The following is a 14,088-nucleotide window of genomic DNA, read 5'->3' as shown; positions in this document are numbered from 1 at the left end:
TGTGAGTGATGCCATTCTGCCTGTCCACAAAGAGAATACCTACAAAGTAGGTACCTGAAGTGCCATGGACTACTTTGGCATGGTGTGCTTTTTGGAAACAAAAAAAAATAGTTGGCATTTAGCCAATATTTTACTTTTAGATTGACGATGTCCCAGCAGCTTCTCAAACAATGAAGTTGTACAAAAGCATGACAAAACCAGTACTGGCAAAGTCAAAAGGCTGGCAGCCAACACCATACCTATTGCCTTTTGCTAATGCTTGTCTAACTTCTTGCTGTAAATCTACAGTGTGGAAAGTCACTCAGAATAAGACCTACTTTTTGTACATTTCAGAAAATTGGGAGCCTTAATTATAACCAACTAGTAAAACTCAATCTCAACTGCAGGCTGCAATGACAAGACGATTATTCGTCTCTCCTACTTCATCACTCCACTCATCAGAAAACTCTGAGTTGCTTTTCTGCATTACTGCATGACAATTGCAGGAAATGGTAAACATGTGCACCTAATCTAGTTGGTTAGGAGAAAAGAGCAAACCAGTGAAGGCAAAGTTATGGTCAAAATCTCTTGCAATAACACACTTATTTTAGTATTGCACTTCCTCTCTTGGGGAATGTGTGGAGGTGGCTGTGCAAAGAGAAAACATACAACGTTCAGGCAAGAAAAGGAGTATTAGCAAAATTAAGACCTAGCACAAAGTTATAGAAATGCATCGATCACAGTTTATCACAAACAGAAAAAATCTGGAGTGACGCATGACAAAATCAGGACAAACATAGGTTTAAATAACTTGTTTTATGAAAAGCATGTTGCTCCTATGTCCATTTCTGTAGGTCAAAGCTGCTTTTGTTGTTTGAAGAATCTTGTAGGTTGGAGATTAATTTAGGCTTCAAGTTCTCGCAAAATAAAAGGAAGAGCAGGTTCTGCCCATGACATCTGGGTGGAAAAATGGGATTGATGCAAGTACTTCTTGGCGATTAAATAAAAGTTTTAGAAATCCAAATGGGAACTGTAAAAGATTATTCACTTGGGTTCTGGACGACAATCAGGAAGTAATCTTTATCTGGAAAAAAACAAAAACAAACATTAAGATATTCCATAGCTATGTTCCCTCCATGGTTTTACACACTAAAACAAATCTAACCACCTAGTCCTCAAACAATCCTAATAATAGATAATCTAATCTCACTGGGCAAAGACACATGGCTCATGGTACTGGACTGGGAGCAATACCACAAGACCATTTAAACTAGGGTCTGACCCTAGACCTGGGCAAAGGGGTTACCACAAATCTAAATTTGGGCCATGTGATATCCAGAAACAACCCTTTAAATGTAAAAGTCAGAGAATATCCAAACTACCAAGTACATAGTCATTCGGACACCTGTGTGGTACCAGTTGTGTGCTTATGTGCTGCTGTGAGTGCTATACCTGGTGTATGTTGGTTTGTGTAGCCCGCACTGCCACTACCAGTCCTGTAACAATTTGTATATTTGACATAGCTTGCACTTTGGATAATCATGTGACTGAAGAGGTAATTATCTGCGCGTGCTTTACCCATTTAATGCAAGTTCTGAAGCTGAAACCTTTTTCACTATATTAAAAAATGAAACCTTCATGCACCTCCCAATGTTTGTTGTAATTGTCCTTTCCCTCATAACTTAGCTAAAATTACCTGGTGCCACCATTATCTCATTTTTCTTCGACCGGATTCGCAGAAATGTGAGATCATTTTGGGGGTCTATATCGCGCACAGTACTTCGAGCCTTCATTATGAGATTGTGCATTTGACCAGCATACTGCAAAGTGGTTGAATTATCCATGGTGCTTTTGATGGGAATTCCTGTAGGATGGAGAGAAAAGAATGATACAAAGACTATTTCAGCAACAACACTGTACAATATTTTCCTTACAAACTACATGACACCTCAAGACAATGCTGTGCGGTTCATGGTCTTAAGAAATATTACAATCATCGTTCTACAGAAAATCTCTATTGTAGGTACTAGGCTAAACAAAATGACAGCAGGCAGTATGTTTCCTCCATCATATTACTTGTTCCACTCGCCAAAACGTATAAACAAATTTGCTTCAATGCACTTGCCAAACTATACAGCCAAACTTTATCCGGTCAATATAATCTCCTTAGATAAAGTCAAAATCCAAAGCTGCATTAACGTTAATAGGAAGTAGGATCCTTTACCATTCTTGAAGTTTGTGGCCAATGCAGTCGCCCTGTAACCTCTACCACCTCTTCACCATATTCAAGTCAATAATGTCTCCCTTCATCCTGTGTATGGGATTCTTTACACAGCTTTAACCATCATTCCCATGTTCCTTCATTATTTACTTTCCTTGTGAGTTGTATTTTCTACTAAACACAATTTGGTGCATTTCCTAATACAGAGTATCTTCCTCGTTCTTATATGCACCACATTCACATCCCTATCATTCCTCCTTCCATTTGCTCAACTAGTCTCACCCAGTCTTACTGTTCTGCTTGACTGTTCCTAGCGATAGCATCTAACCTATATTTCAGAGATCATGTGAAGCGACAGCTTCCTCTCACTTCTTCTTATCCACTACATTATCAGCTTTGGTAGTATTTACATTTCCCAGATTTTAGACAATAACCACAGGTCGCGTAAGTCTCACCAGCAAATTTTAACTGCATCTCTTCCTTGCTACATTGGTGTCCCAGCTCACTATTGTTTCTTATATTTTTCTAAAATACTATTCTGTAACAAACTTAAAAGTTGAACATTCCTCTAGCGAAATATCCACTTTGCCTTAGTGTTTATTCTGTCACCCTTTTTTGCCTTACTTCCCATCTGCCTGGTTGGCTTCACCGGTGTACTTCCACCGATTCTAGATCTCTCTTTATTATGTCTTTGTCGTAGTGGTGGTACATCTTCTATTAGTAGCAGATTCTAACATATTCTGCTTTGTTACCACTTCTAGTTCTCATTCATAGTACCCACTCTGCATTGGCAGTAAGAATTCCCTGCTCATGTTCTACGGCACCCCACAAGAGCCTTTTGGGGAGTAGTCATTCACCACATAAAAATCTAAAATAAAAAAGTGCAACTCGGTGTTCCGGACATTCCCTCTGCACACTTTCCTGCTCTGCCACGGCATCCACTGAATACATGTTTTTTTCTGCTTTTATCAGAGGCTGTTCAACTTCCTCTCTCATCAGCAACACTGTCTCCACCCTTCACATTCTTTCTAGGTCTGCCTTTATGTTAAGTGAGTTCCTTTTTGCTTTATTTGGCCTATGCCTTTAGGTATCTACTATGCCCCAATGCCCAATATCTTCAATGAACAGCATAATCCAGCTTCCATGAAACAAAGTGATGCCATGTACAAAATGCCACTGAATCCCATTCTACAGCTGCCTTATCCTTTGATGGCTCGCCTTATATGTTTGTATTGTTCACTTCTTATATGCCTTTCTACCAAATTACATTGAATTCTCAAACATTTGTTCTGGATATTATACTCTGCACCCTGTTGGTATTACTTCATTTAATTAGTTCTCCCCATCTGATACTTTCTTTGAACAAACCAGCAAACTTAGCATCAATTTGTTCTCCATATTATCTCAGTGTTTTTCATTCTCCTCATACTGCATAATGTTCCTACTCCCACATACACCCCTATCTGTTTCCTAAGAGGAGGTACTTCTTTTCAGCATACTATCATCCATAATAACTTTCAGAATCTAACAAGCATTTGCAATGCAATAGGTCTCGCATTTGCGAGAGTTTGAGCTACTGGCATTGTAAATGACAATGCTTTTTATTTATGTGTTTTGAAAACCTGCAAGCGGTGCGCAAACAAGCACTTTGTACTTATAGTCATTGCTTACGAGAAGCAAGTATCCGCGCCCATTTTACTAGCAGCCTTGCTTCTCGTAAGCAAGGACTATAAGTACAAAGTGTGGGTTTACACAGCCTTTGCAGGTTTTCAAAACAGATTTAAAAAAAGGTATGGTGATTTACAATGCCAATAGCTCAAACTCTCGCAAATGCAAGACCTATTGCATTGCAAATGCTTGTTTTAGGATGTGTGCCCTGAGCTTATGTAAAGCAAAGTAATGCCTACTGCATCCGCTTTGTGTGGAGGATCGAACGGTGTTGAGTGTGTGTACACTCGAAAATCTGGGTGGTCTGTAGTCCCGTATACTTATCGAAGCACACTGAGTAAGATGCTAGCTCAGAAACAAACCTAGACAGAAACAGTTAAGCCATGCCTGATGCAACGAGAAATAAAGCTGCTTTACTGCTGTATATAATCGAAAAAGCAGCTAATTCAGTTTACTGGAAACTCAGTAACAGCACTCTTCGCCCCAAGGAAGAGCGTTCCGGTACATAGATTCCGTTCGTTCGGATCCACTGTCTTAGTCTAGGATTCAACACAATGTAAAACAAAGCGCGAATCTGGCAAATAATGTGGCTCAAACGGAGAGCGCGTGTAAAAAAAATATATATATATATCGACCGGTACAGCAAGATGCCCCCTTAAACACCCCCTTTGCAAGTAAGACAATAAATGGCTTATGCAAACCTACACACATCTGCGTCCAAAAAGGACAAAATCCAGTGAGAAGCCAAGTAATGCACACGGACATGCCACACCCTGTGATAGAGGTCACTAAAACAAAGTAACAAATAAACCATATCTTCCTCCATTGTTGTTGCATGAGTTTCCAGCAAATAGACTGCCCGAAAAGATTAGAGATCCCAAAAGTGTGAACACAGTACAAAATAGATAGGTGGGAAGGCTCACTGTGAACGACTTGTAATTACTCATAACTTAGTTGCTGCAAATTTTTATAACATCTGGCTAAGTTTCAAAGCAGAGAGAAAGCGGGGAAAATCAGAAATGAGACAGAGCGGCAATGATAGCTAATTTAGACTAGTAACACCGTAGGCAATGACTGAGGTACTCATTCATTAAAGAAGCAAATCATCCGAGTAGCAGACTTGGCTAAGGATAGCACGTATGTGTACAGGAGCCTCTGAGCCACTAGGTCACACAATCATGGAGACTGTCAGAGAGCGCAGCAAGCATGGGTACAGGATACAGAAGGCCAGAGGAAAGAAATGTGTGAGAGGGAGGTGGAGAGCTTGGAGTCATAACTGAACTTCAAACTGATGATAGACTGGCATCGGGGAGCATACACCATACAAGTCACTGGCTGCAGGGGCTGTGCGCGCTCGGAGGGTGGTGGGAGGGTTTATAATGTGAAGGGGATTGAAAACGGCAACGGGCCAAAAGAAGACTGCTGCAGGGGAAGTGGGAAAGCAGCGACTCCAAAAACATCACCAATAAAGATAAACAAGAAGCGATAACCAAAAATTGAAAACAAGTACAGATGCCAGTTCTAGGAGTAATGGCAAGTGGCCCCTCGCATGACCGCTGCTCACACAAAGCTGGGGCTGGCATTCCTGGGATGCCATGGCTCCTAGGAGGGGAGGGAAGGGGTGAACAGCTTGGCAACTGTTAAACAAGGAAGGAACATACATAATGAAAGTTAAAGTGCAAAGTCGCGGCGTGCGAGCGAGCACTTTGTAAATATAAAGTGTCAAATAAAGCGACCTTCAAAGCAGCTCTAGCCTAGGCGGGGGAGGGAGCTTTAAACAAAACAAGACATGCACAGGGCTGTTGATGTAACTATTCGAGGAGCTGGTGACTACACACACGCACACACCAGGCAGACATACACATGAACAAACACTGTGTCCTTCACACACGTATACGCACGCACAGAAGATAAGCAAATTATGAAAGGCACGTGCATTTTAAACATATGTCATGGCGTCGGGTAAACATGGCGCTTAAAAACAAAACAAAGAAGTAATCCTTATATGAAAAGATGCTGCCCCTCGGAGACACACGAACCACGACAAGCGGACAAAAACATGGGCATGAAAGTGAAATCGATGGATGGCAATGCGTCCGTGAGACTAGCCCTGTGGTGGGGGAGGGACAGTTGTGAGAGGCGCCATGAGGAAACAATCTCTCGGCATGCTGTGGCGGGGGAGCGCATTCCAGGCGGGGGAGCGGACCCTTTGAAGTATGATGCCGAGGCTGTGGCTACACGTGCACGCGCCAGTGGGCTGAAGCGCTTCCCCAAACGGATTGCATGGCGCCACGATGCACGTGATAGTGCGTGTGCTCGCCATGCAATCCACTTTTGGGAGCACTTTGAAATGCCCCTCTTACTAGAGTCTCGCATAGCGATGGCGTAAATGCAATAGCTAGGCGAGACCTAAAAATGGGTGGGTCAGTCCTAGATAGCATTAGTTAGGTCATAAAAATTGTTGTAGTACTGGCAAAAATAATTCTCACAAAGTGGATTTTAACAGCACTATTAGCAATACACCTCACCTTCACCATTGACAATTATAATGCCTTGTACTCCCTTCTGGCTCTGGATTCGCTTCAGTGTTTCTTCAACTTCAGCCTGGGAGAGGGGAAGAAAATCTAATTCACTGCATGACGGTAACAAGAAACATTGTACCAAAATAATTTACTGCATGCCCATGAGACTATTTAGCCCCCCTTGGGTGTTCTCTCTAATCTAAATAAAATTGAAAATTATCCCCAAAACAAGGATTTACTTCTTAAAAGGCCTCCAATAAACCGTTCATGGTAGGGTTCTGCAAGTTGTTTTGTCATTTTTTATATTAACACAAGAGAAAGTAGACAATTTCATCATTAGAACATCTTGACAACTTTACATCCACATATCTCCTACCAGAGTCTTCAGGGATGCAGAGGATTCGTGGAGGGCATCAACAAACTATACACCGCTCATCTTCGCCATTTACAATATCAGGCAAGTGCTTCACAACTGTGGTAATAAAGCACCTACTATTACCCAGAATCTATTCTCTTTTTTTCCTTGCAAATATCAAACAATTCACACCATTTTTGCTCTTGGTAGTTCTGTTTCACATTGATACAATAGGACTTGTACAACTTGAGTCATCACCATTTACCATATCAAATGTGAAAATAGATTGTCCTGTTAAATTAATGGAATGCTTTGGATATATCTTTTTGGGGACATTTTGCATACAAATTTATAACCTCTTCCCCTTTCCCATCACCCTATCTCAAGGTCTCAAATTCATCTCCACTGGGTTAATACAATGCAGACAGAGCACAGTTGTTGTACAAAGGGATCAATCAATCACTCAGGATTTATAAAGCTCTGCTAATCACCCGATAGGTTATACAGCCGCCTGCAGGTCCCAGCAAGGCATAGCCGAGAAACCAGGTCTCGAGGGCCCTTCGGAAATCTGGTAGTGAGGTGATGGTCCGGAGCAGTATGGGGAGGCTGTTCCAGGTCTTTGCTGCTATGTTGGAGAAGGAGCGTCCTCCAATTCTGCTTCAGTAAATCGGGGGGGTGGGCAAGTGATAGGGAAGAGGAGCACAGTCTTCTCAATGGTTAATGGAAGTTCAGGCAGTGGGTAATGTAGGCGGGTCCTAGGTTGAGAAGAACCGTGTGTGCGTGGGTCAGTAGCTTGAATTGCAGTTTGTCCTGTACGGGGAAGCCAGTGGAGTTGCCGGAGTTGGGGTGTGATGTGGGTCTGTCAGGGGTGGTCATAAATGAGTCTGGCAGCTGCATACTGTAAACTTTGCAGTCTCTGTAGGAGGTGTGCGATGATTTCTACGTAGAGGTCATTGCCATAGTCCAGTCGTCTAGTGATGAGGGCCTGTGTCATGGTGGGTCACGTGTGTAGGAGTAGCCACTTGAACATCTTATATTGCATGTGCAGAGTGAGGAAGCAGACAGAGGACACAGCGCTGATCTGCGATTTCATGATGAGCTTGTTATTGATGATAATTCAGAGGTTTCTGGTGTAGTCAGTGGGTGTGGTTCCAGGTATGATGGCCAATAGGAATTGTTCCATGGGTTGCTGTTACCGAAGATCAGAACTTCCGTTTTGTCCGTGTTCAGCTTCAGGCAGCTGTCCTTTACCCATTCGGCGCTGCTTGTCATGCATCTGTATAAGTTGGTCCTTGTGACGGTGTGGTCATCAGTGAGTGAGAGGATGAGTTGGGTTTCGTTGGTGTAGTATTTTATGTAGAGACAGTGAGATCTGACGATGTTGGCTAGTAGGGGTCATAGATGCGTTGAAGAGATGAGGGATGAGCTCTGAGGGACACTGCAGACATCCTTGGGTTCAGAGGTGAAAGGTGGTAGGCAGACTGTGTTCTACCAGTGAGTGAGGAAGGAAGTGATCCATCTGAGTGCTTCCCATTTAATGCCGATGTGGTGGAGTCTTTTGATCAGCGTGCGGTGGGATACAGTGTTGAAGCCTGCTGAGAGGTCGAGAGGATCAGAACTACTGTTTCTTCTCGGTCAAGGAGGATTCAGATGTCGTCGGTGGCTACGATCAGCCTGATCTTGGTGCCATTGTGGTTGCGGAAGCTGGATTGGGAGGTGTTGAGTCGCTGGTTCTGCTCCAGGTGTGCAGTGAGTTGGTTGTTGTTGTTGATCGTCTTAACCATTACTTTGGTTGGGAATGGGAGCAGGGAGATTGACCAGTAGTCTTTTAGTTCACTGAGGTAGGCGTAGGAATTTCTGAGTAGTTGTCTGACTTTGGAATGTTTCCAGGTATCAGGAAATGTTGCGGGGGCAATTGAGATGTTGAGCTGGATGATAAGCTCTTGGCCAATCTTCTGGTTTCTGAGGTTGAAGATATGGTGTGCGAATGGGTCATTGGGTGCTCCTGAGTGGATGAGTTTCATGATGGAGTGGTTGCAGGTGGTCAGTCCATAGTTTGTGTTAGTTGTGGTTCTGTTGAGGAAGTTCGTAGGTGTAGATTGAGGTTCGAAGTTTCTGTATTTGGTAGTGATTTTGTCATGGAAGAAGTCGGCGAGGTTGTCGCACAGCTCTTGTGATATTTTTGCTGATAGCTGGGTTGGAGAATTCCTTGATTATGCTGAACAGCTCCTTGCTGTTGTTGGCATTGGTTTCGATGTGTGCTGCTAGGGCCGTCTTCTGTGTTGACCTCAGCAGGCAGTGGTAAAGTTTGAGGGAAGACTTGGAGGCTGCCCTATCTGTAGTGTCTACGCTGGCACACCATCTCCTCTCCAGCTGTTTGCTGTCACATTTCGCTGTTCTTGGGTGTACCAGCTAGCCATTATGGAGGATCTTCTCGGCTTGTGGCTCTTGATGGGGGTGAAGCTGTCGGCGCAGCTGGTGATCCAGTCGTTGACGTTCTTAATTCCCTGTTCCAGGTTGGTGGCAGCAGCTGGGTTGAAGGTGTTGGGGGCGTCAGTCCAGCTGGTCTCTGAAATGTTACCCCAGTTGTGGTGGGGGCGCTTGCCATCTATGGGGTGGTGATGAGTGGGCTGGAGATGCTGAAGTAAATGATGGAGTGATTGGTCAATGTGAGTTCTGTACCGTGGCTGTTTTTAACACGGTTGATGGAGGTTAAGATGGGGTCCAGCATGTGTTCTGCGGTGTGCATTGGTTCAAGGACGATCTGGCACAGTCCGAGGCTCTCATACTGTTAAGGAGGTGTGCTGTGGTCACTGGGGTCAATGTGGAAGTTGCGGTCGCCGAGGAAGATGTAGTCCTTGGATTCCAGGGCTACAGGCGCAATTAAGTCTTTGATGGTGTTGCAGAAGCTGAAGCACGGGCCCGAAGGTTCTTATGCGAGGGTGCATTTGATGGTTGTTTTGTCAGTGAGGAGCGTGAAGGTTAAGTGTTCCATGGGGGTTGTGGTAATGTCAGTGGTGCCAGTGCACTGTATTGTCTCTTTGTGGGTGATGGCTGTTCCGGTAAACAGCCTTTAGTGCGCGGCTGCTACTGCGCATACCATTACTTCGCAAGTGTTACTACACTTGCGATGTTACAACGCGTACCATTAGTACGCAAGTTGTTACATCGCAAGCGTTGTTACTACGCATGCGTTGTAATGGTATGCTTGAAAAGAAAACGATCCAGGTCGTTGTAAGGAAACTGAGGCTGTTTGCTCACACCGACGTGCACCGCCCCTCGGAGACGACGTGAGGAAGGTCCCAGAAGAAGAGAGGAACCACGAGGAGAGTGAGATAAGGGGGATGTAGTGTGTTTTTGTAGAGTAGGGGGTCGTGCTGGGGGTACAGTTTAAGGGTTGAGGGTAGTGTTAAGGGGTATGTGTAGTGTTTAGGGATTGAGTGTATTGTCGTGGTGTATGTGTAGTGTAGGGGGTCGTACTGGGGGTAGTATTTTAGGGTTTAGGGTAGTGTTGTGTTGTATGTGTAGAGTAGGGGGTCGTGCAGGGGTAGTGGTTTAGGGTTTAGGGTAGTGTTGTGGTGTATGTGTAGTGTAGGTTAGTGTTTTAGGGTTAAGGGTAGTGTAGGTGGGTCGTGCTGGGTAGTGTGGGAATGTAGGGACAGGAGTGGGGCTCGTGGGGGTCATACTGGGATAGAGTATTATGATTTAGGGTAGTGTTTTGGTGTATATGTAGTGTAGGGGGAGGTGCTGGGGTTCAGAGTAGTTCATGCTTTTACGAAGTTATGGTAAGCGTAGTAATATTATGCGTACTAATGCCGTTTGCGATGTAGAAACATCGCACTAAAAGCATGCGTAGTAATGGCATGCTATGTATCGTCATACATTCGGCTGTTCCTCCACACTGCTTGTTGGCGCGGTCCTGGTGGGTGATCTTATATCTGTCGGGGATTGCAGAGTAAATGTCCAGGGCCCATGCATGGTTTAGCTTGGTCTTGTGAGGAAGAGGATGTTGAGCGCGAGGGTGGAAATCGGGTCCCAAGTTTGGTGGCGTGCTTGCACATAAAGCACATGTTGAGGAGTAGGCAGTGGAGTCAGGGGGGGGTCACTTCTGGCGTGATATGATTAGAGGTTGGCGTGGTGCTTTGCGACGTGATGGTGGTCATGTTGGTGAAGGAGAAGGTGCATCTGGTGCAGGAGAACGGTCCTACCATAAAGTTCGGTGCAACTTGGTAGCAGTGTTTACTGGGTCGTTTGGTGTTCAGTGCTCAGGGGGCGGTGGTGTTGTACCTGTGTGGGCCAGGAGCCGGGGGTTCTGGCGCTGGGAGCAGTCCAGATGCGGAGAGGCGCAGACAGCCTTGCCTTTGGCACACCTGCTGCAGTCTCCATTAAGTAGGTATTGGGAGGAGGGAGAGGCACTGCGCGGGGCAAGACGCGACGGAACTGTGGCAGCGATCCGGGGGAAAAAAAAAACAGGCGGCAAGCCGAGGATTAAGCATCACCGACAATGGGCAAAGGAAAAGAAAGGACAAAATAAGTGGATAGAAGCACAAGAAAAAGGAAAAGAGCAATAAGCAAACAGAGAGAACAGCAACAGGACATCGCCAGGATACCCGTTGGTGAACGTACGCTCTACAAATTTTCAATAACGGAACATCATAACACAAACAAGGAGATAGGCAAGGAGAGAGAGAGAACAGCACAAGAATGTGCAAAAGGAGGAAGAAGGCACAGCTAGGCAAACGCAACAAGGGCTGCTCAGCAGAGTAGTGAAGCAGCGGATGGGGCTCGCAGCACAATAGGAGAGCTGGGATTGGGATAAATTCATTCCAGAAAGAGGCCAGAACCAATTCAGTACCACTGGGCTGGAAAAGTCCCTAGCACTGTGCATACTCCACAGCGTGGTTAGGATAAGTAGACCGAATGTGGCAGTAAGACTGTTTCAGGTAACATCTCTCTCAGCACAAAAGAGGTAAATTAGAGTATTCTGGGATAAGCAGGAAGTGATTTGCTTCGTTCGAAGGGTGCAAATTCCAACAAAACCTGGACAGTGCATGATAATAGGTGCTTCCAATTCTTCAAACCACTTCCATCTGGAAAATACATTGGTAAAGCCAGTGGCTTGGACTATGACAAGCTGCTGTAATTTTTCCAGTCATATGCCAAAGATATCAAATTAAAATAAAAACAAACCTGACTGCCTAAATGTTGCTAGCAAATGCATGCAAAATTTGAATTGCATTGTTTTATTAACTATTGCATGTGATTTTAATAGCACAGTTTGGGTGCTTCCTTTCAAGGAGGTGAACTTAGAATGGGCACAGAAAATCTTTTAGTTTTGAATGTGCATCACAGCAAAAGATGATTCTTAGGTCAAGGTATAGTATATCGGAACATTAAAAACGAGACTTTTTTTTTTTTTAGGAAAAGTAAACGGAACCCAGTCTTACGGAGGGGATTATCAATATCCCCCAGAGGGTAGAGTAAACTTTCTACTTTACGTTTTTTAATCGCACTTTAACTGAAGGAAAGCAATAATAATAGTGTAATGGAAATACAAAGATTAAGAAAATATAAGCCACTGATGTATTAATACGTCTTCACTAGAAGGGAAAGTTTGCAAACAACGCATTGTGCAAGCGACGAGGTTGCTTTAACGACTAGATACAAAGGGAGTGGAAGCCCGTCAACAAACAGGAATACAAGCACGTTGGGCACTATGGCAACAGATTAATACACCAAGGTATTCTTATTGGACGCTGTGCTCGCCACCAACTAACCAGTAACTAAGTGTAATCGACCAAGCACTAACGAGGCAACATATTTACTGGATCTACTGCACACACAATTAAAAAAAACATCAGAAGCACGAGAAAACATTTCTGAAAGTAAAGATCGAGCTCTGAGCAAAAAAATAAAAATTTCGTTTTAGACACTTTTTTCGAATCCAACACACAACATCGCCTACACCCTAAACAACACACTCACAAAGCGTCGTCAAAACATAAGACAATCGTGTCATTATTGAATGCGGATTTCAAGACGAATATACTAAGATGTTTACCATTCGTAAGCCAAAAGTACAGTGAATACCTGGTGACTATAAGAATAATATCTATGTATAGTGTAAGATTTCCATAATATTAAAATACTCATTTGAAAATGGTGAGATTGGAAGTGTAAGGCAGGGCCAGGAAGGGGCTGAAGGATGTTAAGTAGTAGTCCGATGGTTTATAGTACGTGGGAGGTGGGATCAGAGATTGAGAGCATCGAGAACTAGGATGACAGTCGCCGTCTAAGGGGAACGCCTGAAAACTGGGTACACCTCTTTAATACAACAGAGGAGTGGGGGGGGGCAAGCCCTTCGAGCTGCTTGGGGGAGGGGTTGAAATGTAATTTTCTCATATCCATGAGGAATAGTAAGATGTAGAAGAGGGTGATCAAAGCAGCGACTGGATAAAGCAGAAGGAAAGGACCCAGCCTAAAATCAGCACAAGCAATTCAGCGCTTCAATGACAGCTGGGTCCTAGCATCCTCCGATAGATAAATGTGGATCACCCATCACCACCCCGCCAATGAAAAACCCTGCCAAGGGAGACCATCGCTACCTACAGTTAGCTACGTGTGAGACCCACTGCTACGCTCCCAGTGTGCTTCGATCATCCACAGGCAGTGCGTCCCTGCCCTGCACACAGCGGGTTCCGCCGAGGCGCGCCCGGGGGTTCAGCGGATAGGTTCAAGCCTTAACTAACGCTGCAATACACGAGTACTTACCATGTCACCGACGATGTAACTAACTCTCCAAAATTCTTTTAATGGACCAAACAGACACAAAATCTGACGAGAGACCAGAGCATGCGCGTAAACGCCCTACTGCAACTAAGAACGGCAAAGCCAACGAGGCTTCGTCTTTTCGCTGTGGGCGGACCTATTTCCTCCTGTGAAGTGGAATAGGCAGTTCAGGCGAAGAACCGGAAACAGGCTCTAGGAACTACCTAACTTGGTGTGTTAACGAGGCGGCCATCTTTGAACTATGTATGTTTTCCATTTAATTCAGATGGAATGAGTTTTTTTTTTCTAGCCTTGGAGTCAAAAAGGATAGATTTTTATTGAAGACACGGAGGCGAGAATTATGTTGTCCTTTCTCACTGTTTATTAAATAGCAGACAAGAAAAAAAAAAAACTACATTACCCAGAAAAACTGGATGAAGAAACTATGAAATCATAAAGGAAACACAACTAGTACCTTGAGCAGGGCTTTAAGTGGGCCGGGTCTGAGCACCGGCAGTTTTTTTAAGGAGGCCTCGAAACGGGTCTCTATCGGGCTCTGTTTTGTGCCCTGGCAC

At 44.3% G+C, this 14,088-nt stretch overlaps 1 protein-coding gene across 1 annotated transcript; it reads right to left on the bottom strand.

Annotated features, from left to right (window-relative positions):
* Positions 1-776: 776 nt before the first annotated feature.
* DYNLRB1 (dynein light chain roadblock-type 1) lies at positions 777-13,654 on the bottom strand. The gene is made up of 4 exons (XM_085619095.1): positions 13,517-13,654; positions 6,397-6,472; positions 1,676-1,843; positions 777-1,063 (listed from the first exon to the last, which is right to left on the bottom strand). Exons 1-4 carry the CDS (start codon positions 13,517-13,519, stop codon positions 1,020-1,022), a joined length of 291 nt encoding a protein of 96 aa, XP_085475221.1. The 5' UTR covers positions 13,520-13,654; the 3' UTR covers positions 777-1,019.
* Between the last annotated feature and the right edge of the window lie 434 nt (positions 13,655-14,088).

This window comes from Triturus cristatus, chromosome 7, assembly GCF_964204655.1.
Source record: "Triturus cristatus chromosome 7, aTriCri1.1, whole genome shotgun sequence".
Lineage (NCBI taxonomy): Eukaryota > Metazoa > Chordata > Amphibia > Caudata > Salamandridae > Triturus > Triturus cristatus.
The sequence above is the reverse complement of the archived record's forward strand: the minus strand, read 5'-3'. Positions and strand labels throughout refer to the sequence as shown.